Below are 21,550 nucleotides of genomic sequence, written 5' to 3'. Positions count from 1 at the left end.
TAATAAAATGTATTATAATTTAAGTTTTAACGTTTTTAGCATACCAATAAAACACATTCCCGTACCTTTTCAATTCGCTCCAGTCGCGCGAAACACACACAACCCACGGCACGTTCACGGAAGGTAAACGGAGCCGCTTTGATGCGCGAATTAATTTGCTCTTTCATTACTTGTATGGCCACCCCATCCACCCGGCGCACCCCGATGTCACCCCGATCAATGGCGTCAATTATTCAATCGCCTCTCGTTGAGATCGTCTTTACCCTAGCCTAGCTACCTACGGTACAGCCAGCCGAGATGCACCACCATCACCTCGACACACTCGACTCGACTGGTCGCTCCACCGCTCGCCAATATGGTCATCGCGCGTAAAGGTCGCGTGCGTCGCAGCTTTTGCGCTGATACGATCACGGATGACGACGACGCCGACAGAAATGGCGACAGAAATCCATCCACCCAGCGTTTCATCAACGTGGCTGATGACCAGGGACCAATGAGGCGAAAAGGGGAGGGTTCGAAAATTATATGCAATTGTGGTGCAGTCATTACTGGCTGCTGCAGCTGCTGGCTCGCGAACGGGATCGTCAATCGGTTTTAATTTTTCCTCACTTTTTGTTTTGCGAACGTCTCACCCGTTCATGTAATAGTGCAAACCGAGTAGCGCTAGCTTGTCGTTTGTATGCAACCATTGCGTCGCCTACTAGTTGCCTTTTTTGCGCACTGGTGCACACTGCACCACTCGGCCGTTCGTATGAATAATGAGCCAAAGACGATCGGCGATCATTGGTCGTGGTCGTGGGGGATCGGCGGGATGTGCTCTGTGTTTCAGCGGTAAATCTTGTTTGTTTTGCCAAAACCCGCCTACACAACACCGTAGGACGTAGGGGAGCGGAGAGCGGTTGTTCAGACTGAAAGGCAATTGTTTGTACAAATGCATCTGCTGTAGCTTCTAAAAGTGATGCGCAGTTGGAATAATATGAAATGGATATTTATGGTCCACAGCGGAGAGTACCACTGACCACTTAACATGCTTGTCTTAAAAAAACGTGACTGAACATAAACGTTCTGCTATAGATGCTTTATTTATCATTAAATGAGCTTTACTTTTAAAACATCACGATTTCAATAGGACGGCGTGCATCGCTGACACCTTATTTGTGTTTATTTGATTTGTTCTACATTTGAAAATAAAAAAGTCCTGACAACTAAATCCGTCGATGTATGATGGATTGAAAATATGATCAAGGCCGTAAGGTTTTTAATTTAAATTAAAGGCATAAATAGTGAAAAAGTACTTGTTTTTATCCTCTGGACACGCAATATACTGAAAATATCACGTCGAATTTGTTGCCGTACGCATAACTCAACCCAAATACGACGACTTACCTGCAAATATAAAAGAAAGAGAAAAGAAACATTAGTAAAATAGCTACAGAAAATGAAAATAAAACAACATTTTCAAAATTCGAAAGTGGCTAGTAATCAAAATACGACACGTTTTGTACATGATGGGCACTGAAACAAACATATCCCCCCCCCCCCATTTCACACATGTCATTAGAGCAGACCGAACACGCGAGCGGTAAATGTTAAACAGCAACTGTTTTACAAATATCAACAACTGGTAACGGCTGGTGTGCTGAGCCTGTAAGATGTTTACGAAACGCAAACTTCTCCAAAAATGCATGACAAGTTGGCTGTCACATCCCCTCCTCGCGCCAAACAAACATTAACCGATGCGCGATAAATGTCAAAACTACGGAAACGTATTCATTCTGTCGCGCTTACACAGTGAAAGAATTCCAAACATTCCTACTACTTGCGGTTGTCCGAAACGGGCATCGCCATCGGATTGAACACTGGATGTTTTACGAATGTCATCATCGTGCGGGGAACTGAACCGGCCCCTTCGGATGCTTGCTGCTTGCGAGTGGTTCAGCTGACAGGTAACAGGTGTTTTCCTGACATTAACAATCGTCGGAAATTTGTTTTTTTTTTCTTTTTTTCTCTCCCCCTTTTCCCATAACCGACCCATAATCATCCGGTCGGCTCCGGTGTCAAAGATTTCCGGCCGGCTATTGTGGCGGTGATTTGAATAGATTACGTTGAAATAATAACCAAGACGAGTGACAGATGACTGTTGTTTGCATCCATCTATTGACTGTTCCTTAATAACAGCTGAAGTGAGCGTTTTTACTAGCGGAACCTATTTGCGACACGTTATTTTGCATTTGGGGTTGTTAGAAGGCTTATTTAAATGATACAAAAGATGGATTTAAGGTTACTTGATTCCTTACAGATCCACTCTTAGCAGGTGTATCGCAATTCTTTTACAAAGGTATGTTCTTTACATTGTTCTTCTATTCGCTGATGGAACTCAGTTCATTCGCTTTATGCACCTTGAATTGGTACGTAACTAAACAAAGCCTTTAACGCGTATTGTAAAAAAACTACTTCCGTACTACTGCGTACAGCCAGTTTTATAAACCCTAACCCATCTAAAAGCCTTCCAACCATATGGCAAATATTACTCGCTCCCTTTTACAACCACGCACACTGTCAACAGGTTCGCAAAGTCCAACTGTTACGATCCGAGCCGAACACCAACGACACCACCATCTACGGAGCGACCATCAAAACCAAAAGAACAACAAGCCCAACGAATTGAGGAAGCTATAATCTTCGGTCGTAATGGCAACCCTTAAGAGCCAACCCTTACCGGAGGCCGCAAGGACACGGAACGGCATGGTGCACCAGCTTCACGAGCGAAACCGCCACAAATCGTAATAAAAACGAGTTGCTTAAGCCCCCATGTCTTGCCAAGGTGCGCACCAGGTGTGGTTCAATTTCACACCAAAGCCCACAAAAGCATGCATATGGCATATGCCGATAACCGCACACACCACGGCCAAAGATAATGGTACCATCGGCTGGTGTGTAAAACTTTGGCTGGAGGTCGCCCTAGCACGGCAGCACCGGTAGCCCCGTCCCTCCCATCCCGTACCATAATCGCACCCGGTTGGCATTTCGTTGGCGCGAACAAACACGGATTCACAGGTTGAGTGTCAACCGCGGCCTGAAGCTAGTCTGAACAAAGGCGTACGAGAACATACGAGAAGAGTTGTACAAAAGTTTTCTAATGATTCATCAGAAAATTTAGTTTAATAACCAACCCTTTATGCCCTTTTATGTTTGCTCGCTCTCTCTAACCCGCACATGCTCGCTCGCTCTCGATGCCGCATCCCGTGGTAGTTGGTTTTTCGCACCACCCAGGAGAAGGAGAAGGTTGGCTCCATTATGAACTGCAATCGTCCGGGCTCTTGGCTTAGCGTTAAGTGCAGTTTATGGCATTCATCCCGTCGTCTCGACGCTTCCGCAGGTGCAGCTGATCGTAGGCCAGCTGCTGCACCAGTATGCCACCATCTTAGATGCAGGTTTCTTCGAAAGCACGTTACACACGAACACACGCGCGCCCTCAAACGCTCCAGTGAGCTTTTATTTTTAATGCCACCATTATTCGTACGGGGACGGTAGTGGTTTGTGGTTATTGCTCGGATGTATTTTGAATAAAGACGGAAGTTTTTTTTTCCACAAGATTAATGTATTTCTAGAGAGATACGTTTCTATTTTTATTGTGGATAAATGATATTAACCTAAAACATAAAATACCAAACTTGATAATGTAACATAATAAAAAAAGCAACAAGAAAGCACACAAACTATGTGCAACACTTTAGCTAAAAACGAAACTAAACGAAGCAGTTCGATGCAACCTACTGCACACTATCAAACGCACATAATCAACCCACTTCTATCTTGGTTTCACCCGTTCGTTATCGTCATTGTCGTCACTGGCCCTGGCGGGTCCGCCGAGCTCACTACTGTATCAATCATGCTCAACTAAGCAAATTGCCACACGATCACACGACGATCGCAATGGGCTGATCAACATTGCTTGCAGTTGTTTTCTTGTTGCTCGCGTGCACTTGCCTTCACCACCGACGGCTTCAAGAGCTCTCGTGGGGAGGGCACAGGCAAGAGCAGCACCGGATCAAGCGAACGTTTGCATAAAACTATGATCAACATCAAATCCCTTTCCAACCCCCTACCGGCCATTAGACGACAGCGCGCGCCCGCACCGGGGGTTGCAAAAACCCGTCTATCTTCATCAAGCACACAATAAACACTTATCAATTGCATTCCTCAATCAACCTGTCCTACTTTATCACGATTTATCTTGACACACAGCCCTGGCACAGGGGCGGGGTTTCTGCCCTTCACCAGTAGTAGTACTAGTAGTAGATAGTATAGTTTGGTGGCCGGGTTTGGTGGTTTCTCGTTGTTTTTTTTTCTCTCTTACAACTCCGCATACACTGCTGGACGGATTGAGCGAGACGAAGAATTCTTTTAATGCGAAGATGCCACCGCCTCCAGCAAACACTACGAATGGACGCAGGATGGAAGCTTGGAGCGCCTGCGATACGATGAAGCGGTATGGAATTGGAAAATTAGGAACGATCGTATGGATCGTGTGTATGTGTGTGCTTTAAGGGCCCCCGGGGGATAATTTTATCGTTGCGTCGCGGTTGCGCAACGGGCTGCTTAATAAAGTGCTGCAGGTTGTTTATTGGCGCGTTACGCATGCATTGTGCTTAATTGTGCTGTTTACGCTTGAGGTTATGTTTACTAAGCTATTTGCGCGTCTGTGAATCTACTAGCATGCTAGAATGCTCTTACTATACCCAAAGAGCTCCCACTATACTTCACCCTTTGAATGCTTAACAACAAAAACATGATCTTTATTTATATTAAATTTTATTGGCAAAATCACAGCAAAAGTCGTTTCATTAGTACATTATGCTATGTACCGGCGTCAGTATGCAATCAACACTAGACACCGGCGCACACCGTCTCGTGCACAACTAAGTCGCACGTATGCTCTATATATGTTTTACGTAATGTGGCATCGCGTACCATGGTCTAAATTGTATACTAGTATTCGATGCAAATGCATTGCTGCCCTGTGACAGCATCTTCGCATTCACATACAGGCTTCATATTGTTACATTATTTCTTTTCTTGCTCTTTGTGGCTATCGGAATCTATTTTGAGACACACTCAATCATTGAGAATTAAACGATTGTCAGTTCAATTCAGAGCACAGTGCGTGAATGCAATTGACCTGCTTGCTTTTGTGATGCTTCAATGCCGACAACCGAGACCGTATGTCAACATATAGTAGGGCAACTTGATATGACAGATCAAGCGAGATGTCCAATGGGAGCTGACAAGGCGCCCCCTTTACTCCTTTATTTCATTAATCTTAAGATAATGATACTTTGCCATTTGATTTCACAATTACACTATTGCATTGTACCACAATCCCAGTATTATGGCATCAAGAAAACAAGTAAACCAGTCTCTGAAATAACACCAGCCCCATCATCAAAACTTCATATTTGTAAACAAATCAGTACCACACAGAACACCCCTCAAACCAACGCTCATACTATCCTCGCCATTCAACAATCGCATCAATAAACTTCGATTTGGGGTGTGTCTTTTCGTAGACGTGCCTCCAGCAGTGCGGCCTGAGCGCTTTACTGCGCAGTGACATAGCGTTGAACGCAACGCTCATGCTAATCTAACCCCCCCCCCCTTCTGCCTCCCGGGGCGGAATGAAAGAGTCGGAAGAATTCCACGCCAACCACGGCGTACCGTGCCGTGGAATGTCTTGCTCGCGTTGCAAAATCCCAGCGTAAACTGGATTGCGGAATTAAAATTGACACAGAAACCGAAACCGACAGCCAACGCCAACGATGATAGCGTCGCAAGCACTAATAGAACCATAACGTCTGCCCGGAGCAGGAAGCCGCATGCGTTCCGTAATTGAGCCACCACAGCCTTCGCTTTGTGTCTCCACGTCCCCCTTCCGATCGCTGTAGGGCGGCAGTGTAGACGCGAAATGGAACGAAAGGAGCACCACCACATTGTGTTCCAGTTCGCCCCTTTTCCCCCCTTGGGGCACGTGAAGCGGCAAGGGTAACAACGGCGGCACATATCTTTATTGGTCCTGCGGCCATCCTCCCGCGGCGGTCGGCAGCTGCCTGCCTGAGTGCCTGCCTGCCGACTTTTTATGGGATACACGCATACGACACTGGGTGTCGTAAAATCAACAATTTAATTTGAATCGCATACCGTGGTGGACAGGCGGCATAAAGAACGTGCTGCCTGCCTGGTTGCGACATACTCGGCCCGAGCGTTTGTGCGCGCTGGTAAAAGTTGTTGATAGTGTTACGGTGTAAAGTGGGCATACATGAGCAAATAAAAGAAGCTTACTAACCAACATTGAAAAAGACCCAAACTTTACAACGCAAAACAAAACAAAAAATACATAAAAATACATAAGTTAACACAAAAACTTAAAACGGTTGAACAATATGTCGCAACAAAAAGAATAATATCTTGACATGCATCAAGAAGCTGTCCACTTGAGTTTCGTTGGCTCAGTAAATAAACACAGCATTTACAATGTTCCTCGGCTCAAGAGCGATAAAACGTGGCAATATTGGTTTGTTTAATTTAATTTCAAGGGCAATGCAGCGCCAATTCACACACTCATTGGAAAAGCTCCACCAATCACGCTCGGCTAAAAATAACAGCTTCGATTGAGGGGAATTATTTTTAAACATCCCGATCGGACGATCGAACCAGTTCGTGATTGATAAGAAGTTATAGGAAGAGCCCGACGAGATAGCAATCACAACTATCGTAGAGCAAAATTGGAAACAAATCTTAACAAATATGAATTTAGATGGTTCTACACGTAAATACACATCTTTTCTGACATGCAACGTCTTAACATTTCCTCGCCGACGTTCTCCATTGAACGTATGCGCGACCGTAATCGGATGATTGTGGCAAGCTGATTTGATGACGAGGTACGACCATATCTTCAAAGCAATCCCACATAAACCGTGGTAAAGCACTGGCGCACATAGCGTTCTTCCTTTCCGATAACGAATCTCACCCTCTCTTTCCTCCAGTCCGGTTGTAGCCCGATTTCAATGGGCGTAATATATCGCTCAGTATCAATCAGAAGTTAAATTGAATGGATCCCACACGCATTAGCTTCAATTGTTGATGGGAAACCTTCATGCCAACAAATGCATGAGCTTTTCTAGTTATGTAATACACCTTAAAAGTGGCAAAGAATTCATCAGCAATCTTCAGCCATACTCCTGAAAATAAATTAGGTCACGTTTCAAACACGTGCCCGCTGGACAGGCCCACACTGGCCTTGACGGGGTGTAATCTTTAAGGGGACACAAAACTGCTGCCGCAGCTTCGCCGACCGCCGCAGCACACCTCCACGGACTGAGTGTACTGACAGCGATCGACATACATTTCGACCGAAACTGTGCTTCTTGTTTGCTGCACTACATTCGTGGTTGGGATTGGGAAATCTTATCAGAGAGACAGCATAATTGAAAACCGAGCCATAACAGCGAACACAACAAAATGGTAGACAGAGGGAGAAACACATAAGACACAAACTTTTGCCTGCTCGGTCGATTTTCGTTCACCTCTAGCGTCTGGGTCTCGTTGTGGTCCGTGTGTAATAATGCCTGTCCAGGTTCGCCTCCACGCACAACCTCTCCCATTGCCCAACCGTCCCGCGCTCGCCACGGATTTCATCAACCGGCAGTAATTAACACCGGACCAGCGCTTGATAACGGGATGATAAGTTTGGCGTTTGGAGACAGCGGCGAAGGAAACCGGCTTCCACATACCGGCTGCGGATGGATGGAAGGTGGTAAACTGGACAGGCTGGAAAGTTTGTTTAGTTCAGGTGTGTGTGTGTGTGTGTGTTTGTGGCGTTTAATTTATCAATTAAATTTTACTACGCGTTTTGTTTTTGGTCGCGCTCAATTCGTTTCATGACGCACATGGTTTGAAATGAGGCTCGCGATAAAGTGGTTCCATGGTTTACCGAGTAAAAATCTGTTCGTATCAAAAGAAATGCTCATGTGCCCGTCTATGGCAACAAGTGACGTTTCGTTGCAAGACACTGCGAACGCTTTGCGATTGTGACCCGAACTTCCAATCCGATAAGCCATCCACCATCTATCCGGAGACCTTGCTTATCTGGGCCGCTTTGTAGGCATGCTTAATGATTGTTTTTGCCGCTGGGAATGGTTGAAATTGTGTTCGATTGCACGAAAAACCGACCATCGATTCCATTAGCGTACAAACAAAAGTTAAGCTGTTGCTCATCCTTTAGTAACGAAGCTTACTAAACCCAATGATAAAAAGGAGAGAAAGCAAAGAACAGCAGCAACGTGTTAAAGGTGCAAGATAAACGTACCAACGACACCCCATTCTTATCGTACACACCTCGTATTGCCCTGCGTACAGCCCCATTATCTACACGAGCAGACGCAAAGTTAATGGGAGTTTTTGTTGTGGCTGTTGCTTTGCTATATCGACGGCAATCAATTTCGACTCGAACCCAGACTTATCAAACATCTTGTTCCAGACGTTATGTCTGTTGTTTCACATAAGAAAAAAACATAACCCCAAAAGCAGAGGAAAAGCACGCCTGTTCGTTTTCGTTTCAATACTTTGCAGTTATTTTATAGATGAAATTTAGCATTCTTATATACTTGGAGTTTTCCAATTTCCACCTTACTACCTTAACGGACTGATCCCAAAAGCCACAAATCAAAGTGCCACAGCTCATAAGCCACACGAGCACACACTTGAGCCGCCACTGCCACAGCACACCTGCCGGCTAACTCTGCACCCGAACTTGCCACTAAATGCACCACTTGAGCTGCACCACCACCAACCCACATCGCGCCATTGGCTATTGGTAGCAAAACTGAACAATCTCTGATGGATGTTTACTGCCGGCAAACATCGTTTCCGCCATCCGCAGCTGCTGCATCGGGCTTGACCAGCAGTAGGCGACCCTTGCTGCTCGTTCCCTTAAGTGCGTCCCCAGCGAACCGGGAGCAACTGCTACCAGTTCGTTCGTCCGAGGCACATGGCGGGGAAGGGCAAAAGGGCTGCCATTCTAACACACAACTCGAGCTGAAGAGTTGGAAGTGGAAGGCTAGTCAATGTTTGAATCATTTATTAGACTTTCTTATCGCCTTCTCGCCGGTCCACACCAGTGAACCACAACCACTTTGGCTGGAGTTACCGAACCCATCTGCGGTTCGGTGTGTGGTGTGTGCATGCGTCGTCGGCGTCGTCGTCATTCGTCTCCCTTCTCAACCCTCTACACACTATCAATTCTTCCACCCCCAGGCAAAAGCATGTGCGTGCAGTGGCAGATTATCAAAAACGCCACGACCGCGACCAGTGTCCGTTTGATGAGAACGTTAGAAGAGAGTGTGTGTGTGTGTGTGTGTGTGTGTGTGTGTGTGTGTGTGTGTGTGTGTGTGTGTGTGTGTGTGTGTGTGTGTCATTTGGAGAATCCCTCGCGAGAAAGAAGAGGGCGGGCGGAAAGGGAAGGGAGAAAGCTAACAAAACAACTCAACAGGTGCAGCTTGCATCATGTGTGCCGTAAACACACACAGAGAGACCCACACATACACGCACAGTACTACATAAACACACAAAAACAAACAAGTCCTCACGCAAACGGTTCGCCGAGCGGAGATTTTCCAATCCGTGTGGAGGGCGCGCTAAAAACGGGGAGTTACAAAATCAAACCCCCCGTTGTCTACGCTGGCGATTCCCCTGCCCTACCCTATCCCTTGGAACTGTTTTGTTTACGAATTGCTATAAATAATTACACTTCTACGGGATACATTTGCGTACTAGTGGCCGGACGGAACCGGTGTGTAATGATCTTCGGGCGGGTGGCGATCGCGCCTGGATTTCCAATCCAGCTGTTTGTGTGCGTGCGTGTGTGCCGTCGGTGAGGCAACGTTGGACGGGGGGAATGGGTCGGAAAATGCTAGCAGCTATTTGGCTGCGTGAAATGTGCTATTTTCACACCGAGCTATTGCTCAATGGTTCCACTTCGATGGGTGTGAAGGAATGTAAAGTAAACCTCGTTTTGATTAAGTTGAAGGCACAACACCGCTGGGCGGGAAAATTGTACGCACGCTGGTTTGATTGATAATGGGAGGGGATATTTTAGTTTTTGTTTGGAGTAATTTAAAAAAAGTGGCAAATGTTATGAGGCAATTGGCAATAGATTTTGTTTTGCGATATATTGAGCCATTGCCATTGCGATTGATTGATTATTTGATATAATTGAATATGGTTTTCAAATTATTTCTATATTTTTTACAAAAAAGATCCCAGGACGAAGTAAAAATTCAACGAAAAATTAAATGTGGCACCAGTTATTTACCAGTTATTTATGATCTCTTCGAAAGTGTAGATTTTTTAAATAGATTTTTCTTAATCTTTTCGCAATCTAAATCAATCCAAATTCAAAAATATTCATTAATAATATTTTCAAAATTGTTGTTTTCGCCTATCGCTTGAAAAGTCATGCTAAAGGTTACTGCTCCTTGGAGCTACTGCAAACAGTCTTCCTTTGGTAACGCAACGAACCCTGAGCACACTTCAATCCATCTCAATCATGAAGACCCATCGTTGGCTCGGGATGATAAATGTCGCATTGAAAGTGCTCTAAATGTGGTCAAGCTTCGGTACGTATGTCCGAACAAATGCTACTGGGCCCACGCAATCAAAGAGCTGCTGCTGTTGTAATTTTTCATTTGCTCCGGTTCGGCCACACATCTTCGCGGCGGTTGGGAAAAACTGTCTACCCAGCCCAGCCAGCACGCTATTCATCCATTGAAAGCTCTCGCCAAATAAGAGCACAAAGTATCCTCCCAGAATCATCGCCATCATCGCCATCATCATCATCGGAGCCTTCAGTGCATCTGACGAGTTCAGCAACATCCACGACCCACATCCGAGGAAAAAATTATCGATTTTCACTCGAAGCGTAAAGTGGAAGCCGAACTCCTCATCGCCCGCACACCCACTGTCCCTTGCGCGTGCTTCCGCTCGACTACAGTCATCAGCCCATAACATTCATGCGTCTTTGTAGGAGACACTGTGAGTCGGTGAGGGTGTGAGTGTGTGTGTATGAACACTTGGAGAAACATTGAAAGCATGTTCTTCTTCTTCTTCGTCTTCTGTACACTACTACAAGATATGTGAGTTTTTCACTGTATGTGTGCGTTGTGTTTTTTTTTTGTGTTGGCTTTAGTTCGCCTACTCTCGTTGGCCTTTGATATTTTTGTGTTTATTTTTCCTAACGAAGTGTGTGTATGTGTGTGTGTGTGCGGTACGATGGCATGAGATGGCAAATTTGAGGAAACAAACAGTACGTTTTATTATTTATTTGCTCTTTGGCATTCGTGTACGGGGTTTTCGACGTTTGGCATCAACGTGTTTCCGATGCGTGCGATGAAAGATTTCGCTTATTCAATTTGTTGTATTTCTATATCGTGGGGTTATATTTGTTACTCTGCTTATTTTTAAGTTAACACATACAAAATTCTTTTTTTAATTCTTATTTCAAGATAACAAATTAATCTTAAACAACGCTAATTCAACCATTGCTATGACCTTCTCACTCATGATAAAACAACGTTGCATAACCGATAGGGCAAACTGTTTCCTTTTATCGCACCGTCATCATTTACTTTCTTGCGTGTGACAACCCTTACACTTCCCATTACAAGAGTGAGACAGTACAACAACAACAAAAAAACACACACACGGTAGGTTCAAAGATCTCCATCGGAGGCGGCCGCAGGCAAACTGCACCGCCAAGCTCAAAAGACACACCAGCTTCTTGTGTGGGGCGGAGAGTGTTTACCAGCCCATGCTTAATCGGACGTTAAGCATATTTGCACTGTGTAAATAAACATTTCAAACCTCCCGTGCACACGCGTACGTTTCCTCCTATAGGGGCAACCCGGCCTAATCCCGCCGTCGCACTATCTGGCTGGGGCGGAGTAGCCAAACGGTACGGTAAGATTTTACCCTCTTCGACGGGCTGCGGTTCTCTACTAGCAGAGTTTTGCGTGGTTAAACAATCTAATCTTCAGCGCAAAGTAGCGAAAGCCAACAAGCAAAGCCGCCAAAAGCCAACAACTTGCGGAGTTTGTTCTACCCGCGAGATCTACGATCGATGAACCCGGATTGGATTGATATGTTAACACGTAAGGCTTATGTTCTTTTAAATCCATTTCTAATGTCACTATTTCTTATTATAATACAATACATAAACACAATTGAAAGTGTTTATCTAAAAACCAAAGTAAACTAATAAAAGCGATTGATCATTTCATACACTGACAGCCACGCTTTATTTCGCATTAGGAACTTTTCAATTCGCACTCAAAAGTTGTGCATTTTCGCTGCCGGCGTGGGATTATACCACGATTGCGTTTCCGCTTCTCCTCAGGGAACGGTGGAGCGCTAGCAGAAAAGCGAAAAACGCAGAAAAGATACTAACTCGAACATGACCGATGGGAGCAAAATTGATCGATCGGAACAATCCAAATCGATGAACAGCTTGAACCGATTACAGAGGTCAAAGGTGAACAGATGGGTGTAAGAGAACGAACAAAAAAAGAACCATTTTTTGCGTTTTTTTTTTTTGTACTGCCGGCATACGGGTTTGGAAATATCCAGTTTGCTGGCGGTTACAACCGTTACGTCAATCCTCTCGCCAATAACCTGTGGCATTTGGGTAATACTTGGGTAAAGGATTCGGGTTGCAAGTTAAAGCATCACAAATATCTCAAACTAATTGCTAATTATGAGCTGGCAAAGGTTGGTACTAAAAGGTAATGATTGGTACAAGTCGTGGGAGCTTGGAATCAAACCTACCCGATTCCAATTGCGTGTTCGGAATCAATTCAGATTCCGGAGCTGATTGCGGAACTGATTCTGGAGTTGATTCTGGAGCCTATTCGGGAGTTGATTCGAGAGCCAACTCCGGAGTTGATTCCAGTGCCAATTCCGGAGCTGATTCCGAATCAGATTCGTAATCAGAATCGGATCCATAATTACAATTGACCTGTATATCGCAATTTGTTCCGGAAACGGAATTAGATTTTGGAGCCAATTCAAATTCCGAACCCAATTCCGATTCCGGAACCAATTCCGAATCCGACACCGATATAGCTTCCGGACCCGATTACAGAGCCAATACCAGAATCGATACCGGAAACTGATTCCAGACCTACTATCCGGAATCGATTCCAGAAAACTTTGGATGTAGCAGGAATCGTTTTCGATGAAAACTTCATTTTTACAATCACCAGTTGGTCAGCATATGTATGCAAGCAGTTCCACTTTATCTGTCTTGTTAACGGAGGCACTTTTCAACACAAATTGATTTTCTTCTACCTCTTCAACAATCCCACAAAACCTTTCCAAAGCATTTCTCTCAACTGTCGAACTGCGCCTTGCAAGCAACACACCTTTTGCACAACATTCGTCACACCATAACAGCCCTCAGCTGATCAGCTTCCGTTCGGAACTGACCGTCACGTACGCACGGCCACATCATTCCGTGACGACCACATTATCACACCCAGCATCCCAGCTTCCCTCCTGCCCAAGCGCAGCTGCGTACGATACTAACGCTTTAAAAACGCACCAAACCGGTCGAGCTTCTTTCTTTTTTTTCGCGCATCCAAAACAAACATCACGCGAGTGGCGTTGATGGCGCTCAAAACCGGCCGTACCGTGCGCTGAACTAATAATTTAATCAGCAAAACGACGCAACGGCGCCTCCAATCGGACGCTTCACAATTAGCGACGGAAGACACACCACGCTGCATGACGGAGGTGATGTTGGCAGCCGACCGCACCGTGAAACGTTTCTTCATCGCAGTGAGCTTTTTGTTTAACCACCGTTTTGGCACGCCAGCTGATGCCGTTTAAAATAGCTTCCCCCGTGTGTGAGGCTGATGACGTCAGCGGCGACGCACACGCACACAGCATCGTTTGCCAAATTAATCTCGACAAAGTGAGCCACCGAATGTTGTGCAGCGTTCGCTTTGATGTATTTTGAGTGGTTTGGCTTTGGAGGGGGTTGTCAAGCAAAAAAAAAACAAGGTGCTGAAGTGGGGGAATTTGAAACGAGTCACTAATTATGTCTAATTCATCGCTGAGCCTTTGTCATATTTGGCGAAAAGATGAGTGTTTTCACATAATTGAGATTTATTTTTGGCTCTTCAAAACCGGAATCGTAAACGCGTTTTGTGTTCGCCGAAATAGAAAGTAGCATTAAATTGTAAGCTTTTCCTTTCGCAAGACTGATCCATTTTTTTCGCCTAAACCACACTGTTCCCATTGAGAAAAGCTCCGCTTTTCCCCGCCCATGGAGACGCATGGTGCCTCACTGGTGAAAGTGTCCCCACCTCCCATTACGCGTTGAAAGCCGCTGCTCACTACTTACATTTGTTTCCGCTAGCTCCTGATAGTAGGACTCGCCGCTACCACGCCGCGACCCGACGCACATGGCGCGCCGCAGCAGGCTCGAGATGATGGAGCAGAGGCCGCATCGTTGCATCACGCCATCGACCGAACCCTGGCGCGAACTGGACGACCGTAGGCTGGCGGTGGAAGGATCGATGGTCGGGCCGCCGGACGAGGACGAGGTGGCAACGGTAGTGGCGGTGGTATTGCTCGTTGCAGCGGTATGCCCACCGCCGACACTGTCCGTCGATGCGGCCGGCGGCGCAAGGCGACCTTCGGACGCCGAGGTCCCGCGGGATCTCTTCGACGCGGCCACCTTGACTGCTTTTGCTAAACCCCGGTGCGTTCGGCTCCGCTCACTCAACGCACGAACACACACACACACACAAACACACACCCTCACACGTACACGTGTGGTGGGGACCGTGCAATGGCAAAGTGAATGGTGCGGATAGAGAAGCAACCGATCTTGCCCGATTTTTAGCAAACGAACATAGCGCACCCGGTTCCCGCGATGCGTGATATGTTTAACAGTGAATCGGTTCGTTCATGGTTAGAAACGACGACTGAAGGGGCAACACACACACATCAACCCTCTCTAAAAACTCTTTATCCAGCAAAACTCTTTAAACGCCCCGCGGACGCTGATACTGCGACAGGAACATTTGTTTCATTCGCTTTCTACTGTGCATTGCTTGGCGGTGACTTTTTTTGTTTATTACGTTGTAAGCACCATTAATAAATTATGCTCCGTGTACAATGGCCAACACCTTGCCGTTCGGACAGCATCCCAAGGTTGCTGCTTTCGGGAGCGGGCTGAACCAGCGTTGCAAGTTTGCAGTTTGGACACGTGTTAATTTTTCCCGCTTTACATCGGTTCCGCAACAGCTGTATGGCACCGGCTCGTCGTTTCATTCATGCTAGCGTACCGGAGCGAACAAAGCCCGAGCTTTTAAGCAGCGCACACGAATTACACACCCTGCCACAGTGCAGACACGGAGGCATAGGCGAGATAATTTACACACTTATGCAAATCACCCGGCTTGCTGCAACACACCTGGGCTGCATTTGATACGCACAATATGAATACGCACCACACATACACACACACACACACACACACACACACACACACAAACACGCACTCAAGCTTTTGCACTGTATGTAAAGCACAGGTTTATCATTTATAAAACACTTTCACTTGTGCTCTTTTCTTCTCGTGCAGCACTTCACTACAATTGCACGACACACTGTACACAGGAACGTGCTTTCGCTCGATGATAATTATGCTTCTCGGGGTTATTATGCTTCCACACTACAGCACCGGTTCAGCACGGTGTAGCTAAACTATTATAGCACCATTTACATTTTGTTTCCTGAATTAAAGCGTAGTATAGAGAAAAAGACACACATTTATGAAAAGGAAAACACAGGGGACATTTATGGTAAACGGTTCGCGCTGAACTATCATCATTCACTTTCCGTTTAGCGCACATTACACGGGCCAAATCTTTGCAGTCTTGCACACACTTTGACATATGTGTGCACCAGTCCAAATCCAAACACACATAAGGCACGCACGCACACTCACGACACGATGTAAACGACAGCAAAAAAAGGGGAACAAAAACAGCCCGAACGAAAGCTGTCACTCAGGCGCATGGCCGGAGGTTACACACCCCATGGGAGGGGGCCACGATACACCCGGTTCACCTTCGAAGATGGCAAACACGACAGACTCAAAATCTCACAATCGAACCACCAACCGTTCCAAGCTGATGTACCCGCCCCCCGGATTGTGCTACTATCCCCTCTTCCCTTATTCAAAGGCCCACAACAGCAAGGGTACGGGTGGCATTCGCGCGTCAATTTCGTAAAATTAACACGTTCACCTAACGAGCCCGACGGAGAGGACGAACCGAGCTGCCAGTTAGCGGGTTTTCGGCTGGCAGGGTGACAGCGACAGTAAGTCACCTCCGCAATTGGGTGGAAGGGGGTGATCGGGAGACTTTGCTGATCGTTCGGTCGATTCCTTTACGAACCACGATCACTTTACGAGCACGCGAGAGAAAGAGAGAAAGACACTAAAAGAGCGAGAATGATCGTTTAGGTCGTGTCGACGAGACGTTTACAGAGCACCATCGAGCATCGAAGAGTGGCCGTTACCGATGGTGACCGATTGAGACGTAAGAGAAATACTGACCATATACGTGCCTGGCTCAAGGTCGCGATCTGTTGAGATCGATCAGAATCGGATGCGAGTCATCGCTGCTCAGCGTTCTGTGCGCGCGCGAGACACGCCAGCGGATGGGGCGATCGTGATTGAGATTTATTCAGCGGTGTAGTGTTAAACGGTTGAACCTTCTCTCTACTTCTCTCTCGTGCCGAACGGGCACCGCTGCCGACTGAGAAGCATGCTTGGTCGCAACCAAAAATACTGGAGTTGTCTTTTTTTGGAATGAATTCATTCGAGGTTGCTTCAGTAAGATGATATGACGGCAGCTCAAGCAAAACATATGTTTTTCTGTATAGGCATATTTGAGGAATAATCCCACTAAAACCTTTTAAAGATGAAGAAAAGCTTATGTAGAAGTTTGTCGCATCTGTACTCCATAATGTCTGAAAGCTTGCTCAATACACACTGTAATATCCAAAACTGCAATCTCAAAAGATTCGAAACTAACATTGGTTTTCTTCAAACTTAAAAAAAAATTGTCCAGCATTATGAATCAATCTTCTTAATATGCTCAACAAAAACATTCATTTTTCTGGTATATACATTACTTTTTTATAGAAACCTAGAACTTGATTGACAACTGAGATTTTGTAATAAGAACAGAACAAAACCGAAGGAACTTCTGAACTTCTCTCCAAAACTTAAGAAATTATTATAAGCGAAAATTCACCATCTGCCGAGATACTAACGGGTCAAAACTTTCCCAATCTTCAACTAAGATCCAATCGTCAACGCAAATCAAATCAACACAATCCGACCACAGCGCACCATCGGAGCGTACCAAAACAACAAAAAAAAGTTTAAATTAGATTCTAAGGACTTGAGTGCGGACACATCCAACACTTTCACATGACACAGAAACACTAGACACAATCCTTCCGGAGCTGTCGCTTAACTCCCACCAGCCTACCACATTATACCTCACTTCCTCCCCTTCCCCTCGATGACATATCTAAAACTTTGGGAACAAAACAACACGGACACGCTGCAAACAGGACAGCAGGATGGTTCTAATAAACCAAAACCTAGAACCGGCACCAAACATTCCCGTCCAGAGCCGTTGGAAATCCGTTTTCACATCAACCCGACACACCCGCGCGGAAGTTGGCCGGAATGGTGGAAAGGCGGCTTGCTGTGCTTAAAGTTTATAATTAAGGCCAGTGCCAGTGTGGAAGGGATTTAAACCAAACACCTAATGCTCGGCCCAACCACGCCCCTCTGGAAAAGCTGACTGGTGTCGGTGACACCACTTGCCGACGGACTTCCAAAAGGGACATCTACTACTTCTGGACGGCACAGCCAAAGCAATCGACAATCCTCGGCGGTTAGTGCTGCGTTGTACACAAAATATTGGCAGCCGTGAAATATAAGCCGTTGTGTACACAATTTCCCTGCACTGCTTTGCGATCAGAAGGAACAAGAGAGATAGAGAGGGGGAAAAGCGAACCCTCAACCGTGCTCATCAAAGAACGATACAATCCGTCCTTTGACAAGGGCGGTAACATGAAGCTTAATGGAAAAGAGGGAGAGGGGCGTGCAGGCTGGTCCGGGAAACGCACACGGATGAGCAGGATTTAGGAAGATGTCGTGCAAACTTCCACGTGCAAACAAAACTTATTGTCACCGGCTCGTCGTGTTGTTCCCTCGTCTTGTCCGTAGGTTTTTTTTTTGTTTGGGAAATTCTCTTATCTCTGTATTTCGTCCGAATTTTCCGAGAAAACAGCTGCTGCTGACGAATGGTGGTGCTGCAGTGATGATTGCGCTTGATGATGAGGAGCATTGCCGGTTGCCGACTGCGGACGATGATGACGGACGTGCCCGTGTTGGGTAAGTGTAAACAATCCTCGAAAACAGGCGCCACACAAAAAAAAAACGCGGCACGGGGTCCGTGGGCGTAACTGTCAAAGTTTTGTTTAAAGGATTGCCGCCAGGGAGGGGCGACGATGTGACACAATTTGAATTTGTGGTTGTCGTTCCCATCAATTCCCTGCCCAAGCGTTGATCGATCGCGTGCGAAACAAATTCATCAGTCCCGAACAGGAAAGGGGGAGTAGTGAAAGGGATGTCCCGTACCGTCCCTCGTAACGACCCCACCATTCCACGCTACGCGGCGAGGGAGAAAGTTTTCAAAATCAATTAAATCTTTTCGAGTCGCGTGTACACACACACACCCTTCCCGTTTCAGCCCAAAGGTTTGTTCGTTTGGTGCTCATGATTATTAATGTTCTTTTCAATTTCGCACCGCCTGGTATAAACAGTATGTGTGTTTGTGTCTGTGTTACAGACGGAACGGACAAAAAAGCTCCTACACACACACAAAAACACACACGGGGGTACCCCTTTTTCCAGTGAAACAGGAAGAAACGGTGGACTAACTGGTCCCATTGCATTAAATAGCTCTGTTGTGGTTAAACTTTCCAACGAGTTCTGGGAAAGAGTGCTGCCGGTTTTTGGATGGTATAAATTAATTTTAATCAAGGCAGCAGCATTCACCGGTTGTTAGGTGGGAGAATTCATCCTTACAACGCCCACACAAAAGGCATTGGCGCATCGTTTCGGTTGATCATTGATTGTGGAAAAGAGTAGAACACATGCGTCACTGTGCGCACAGTGAGGATTGAAAATAGGACGAACACTTTTAGCGCCTTTTTTAAGTATGGTTGTTTTATGTTGTATGCATCAAAATGGTGTAAGTGGACATAAGAGGAAAAAATATTGTTTAAATATTTAATTCCTCTTCTTTTAGGCCATTCGCCAGACATCCATGGTGTGGTCTTTATTCTAAAAATCGACAAAAACACAAATTCCTTCTTATTCAACCCACAGAGAGGGATTACACCCTCTTTCTTAACCATGAATTCTACTCCACAATTCACAGCTCTGGGCATTGTTCGCGAGGGTGCAAAACATGCAGCTTAAAATGGAAAAATATTCCTCCATTAAAACACATCGATTCCATCATTTCGGCAGCGCCGACCGTACAAGCGGCCAAACCGACAACATAGCAAGAAGCACCAAGAAACGAAAAACAAATAAACAAACATTAAGCCACATACACATACACCCGTTAGACACCCGTCCCATCCCAGCAAGGGCAGCTCAGTCTCCGCTTGGGCGATTTTTCACGATGACGTTCTATTAAATTTTCCATAAAAATGCTATAAATTCTTCCCTTTTGGATCCAGCAGCTCCCGTCTCCGTATCACCACTTTTTCCTTTAACCTCACCTCAAGCATTAGAACTCTTGGCTTCTTCCTGCTCCCCATTCCAGCGTTGACCCACTTTGAAACCGGGTTTTAAACGAGAAGAAGAAATATAAAACAACAACCTTACGTTCTCATTAGCATTTTGCAGTCGAAATATCGAGCCAGGCAAGGGCGAAGGTGGTGCTATATATCCTGCAGAGCGGAGGATTGCCGTTCAAAGAAATACGCCTCTTGGTGCTGGATTGTCTTAAGCGCTGAGCGAAGGAAAATTCGAACGAAAAGCGGGAAAAACGACCGTTGGTGACGAGTTTTGGAGCTAAAAGCTAAACAAAAACTCACGCTCCAATGCCAAGATACTTTTTTTTGTCCGCGTTTCGTCATATAAATACTTCCACCTAGGAAAACACACATTCCAACAGCCGTTAGAAGGACCCATTTAAATTCATATTAGGCCCTATCGCTTTTTCTTCTGTTACGCTCCGCAGATGTGGTGGTGTGCTCTTTGGAGCGCGCCCACGACTCCAATACTACTCCGATACTACTAGTTCCGCTGGGAGTCGAAGTCTTCAGAAGTCATCCGGAGTCGGCCAGAATAGTACGAAGTCAGCTAGAATCATCCAGAGTCGGAGTCGCCGGGACTGGGAGTCGTCCGGAGTTGTCTGGAGTCAACTGGAGTCGGAATCGGCCGAAAGCATTTCCTTTCGAGGTTTTTAGTCGCTTTCGATTTGCGTGTGCTCTTAATAAACCGTCTTTTTCTTCTAAGAATAGCGATTTAAGTCGAGTCGGCGGGAATCGGAGATCAAATACCTGTCCAAAAACATTGCACCGGCCGTCTACACCCGACTCCTGATGGCCCCGACTTTGGTCGACTCTCGTCGACTGCGATTTCCAACAGATTCTGGGACTCCGACTCCGGACGACTTCAGACGACTCCGAATGACTCCGACTCCGGATGACTTCGGACAACTCCGAACGACTTCTGACGACTCCGAATGACTCCGGATGACTCCGGACAATTCCTGACGGCTCCAGACGATTCCGGATGGCTCCGAAATATGCTGGACGGGTCTATTTTCCGAAGTCGGTTTTGAATGTGTCGGAGTCAGGTCGGAGTCGATTCTGGATTTTTGCCAACTGTACCCATCACTACTCCACAGCCAATCGGTGTGTCGGTGTACCGGTCTGCGTCATCAATTTCCTACGGTATTTTCTTGCTTTTTGCCGCACTCAGTGCCATGCGCTGGTCAATGCTGGTGTGTGTATGTTGAACTTCTCTGCTTTACTTTGGCCATATTTTTGGCACAACAAACTCCGAAGACATTCGGAAACTCCAAGACAAGGAAAGGTGAAAAAAGGAACCTCACCCAATGTCGTCCCCACTCTTAAGGACAGGGCGAGACCATAAAACCAACCTTCCCGCACACAACACTGCCGCTCATAAAGCACAGCTAGCACAACAGTACCACCGGTCAGAAGGAGCTTGGTGACATTTTAAAAGCCGGCCACCAGAGCCTGCTTATCCCTGTTCGTGACGAGCTCAAATGTCATGTCTGACCGGTTTGGACTTTTTCGCAACACTTCCTGCGGCAAAAGAATGTGCGACGTAAGCAACTGTGGCAAAGCGCGGTGT

The 21,550-nt window shown here is 46.1% G+C and overlaps 1 protein-coding gene across 16 annotated transcripts in view; it reads right to left on the bottom strand.

The window, feature by feature from the left end:
* LOC121591570 overlaps positions 1-21,550 on the bottom strand; it is a 156,424-nt gene that overhangs the window by 94,404 nt on the left and 40,470 nt on the right. For 8 of the 16 annotated variants that reach the window (XM_041912244.1, XM_041912253.1, XM_041912246.1 and 5 more), the window contains exon 2: positions 14,459-15,854. The exons of 7 other annotated variants lie outside the window; for them this stretch is intronic. In XM_041912244.1, the coding sequence (XP_041768178.1) occupies positions 14,459-14,572 (114 nt within the window). In that variant the 5' untranslated portion in view covers positions 14,573-15,854. Of the gene's footprint in view, positions 1-14,458; positions 15,855-16,063; positions 16,255-21,550 lie in introns of those variants that run through there. One more of the 16 variants, XM_041912250.1, reaches the window with a different exon arrangement.

Source organism: Anopheles merus, chromosome 2L (assembly GCF_017562075.2).
Source record: "Anopheles merus strain MAF chromosome 2L, AmerM5.1, whole genome shotgun sequence".
In the NCBI taxonomy this organism is placed as follows: domain Eukaryota; kingdom Metazoa; phylum Arthropoda; class Insecta; order Diptera; family Culicidae; genus Anopheles; species Anopheles merus.
This window is presented reverse-complemented; position numbering and strand designations above follow the sequence as displayed.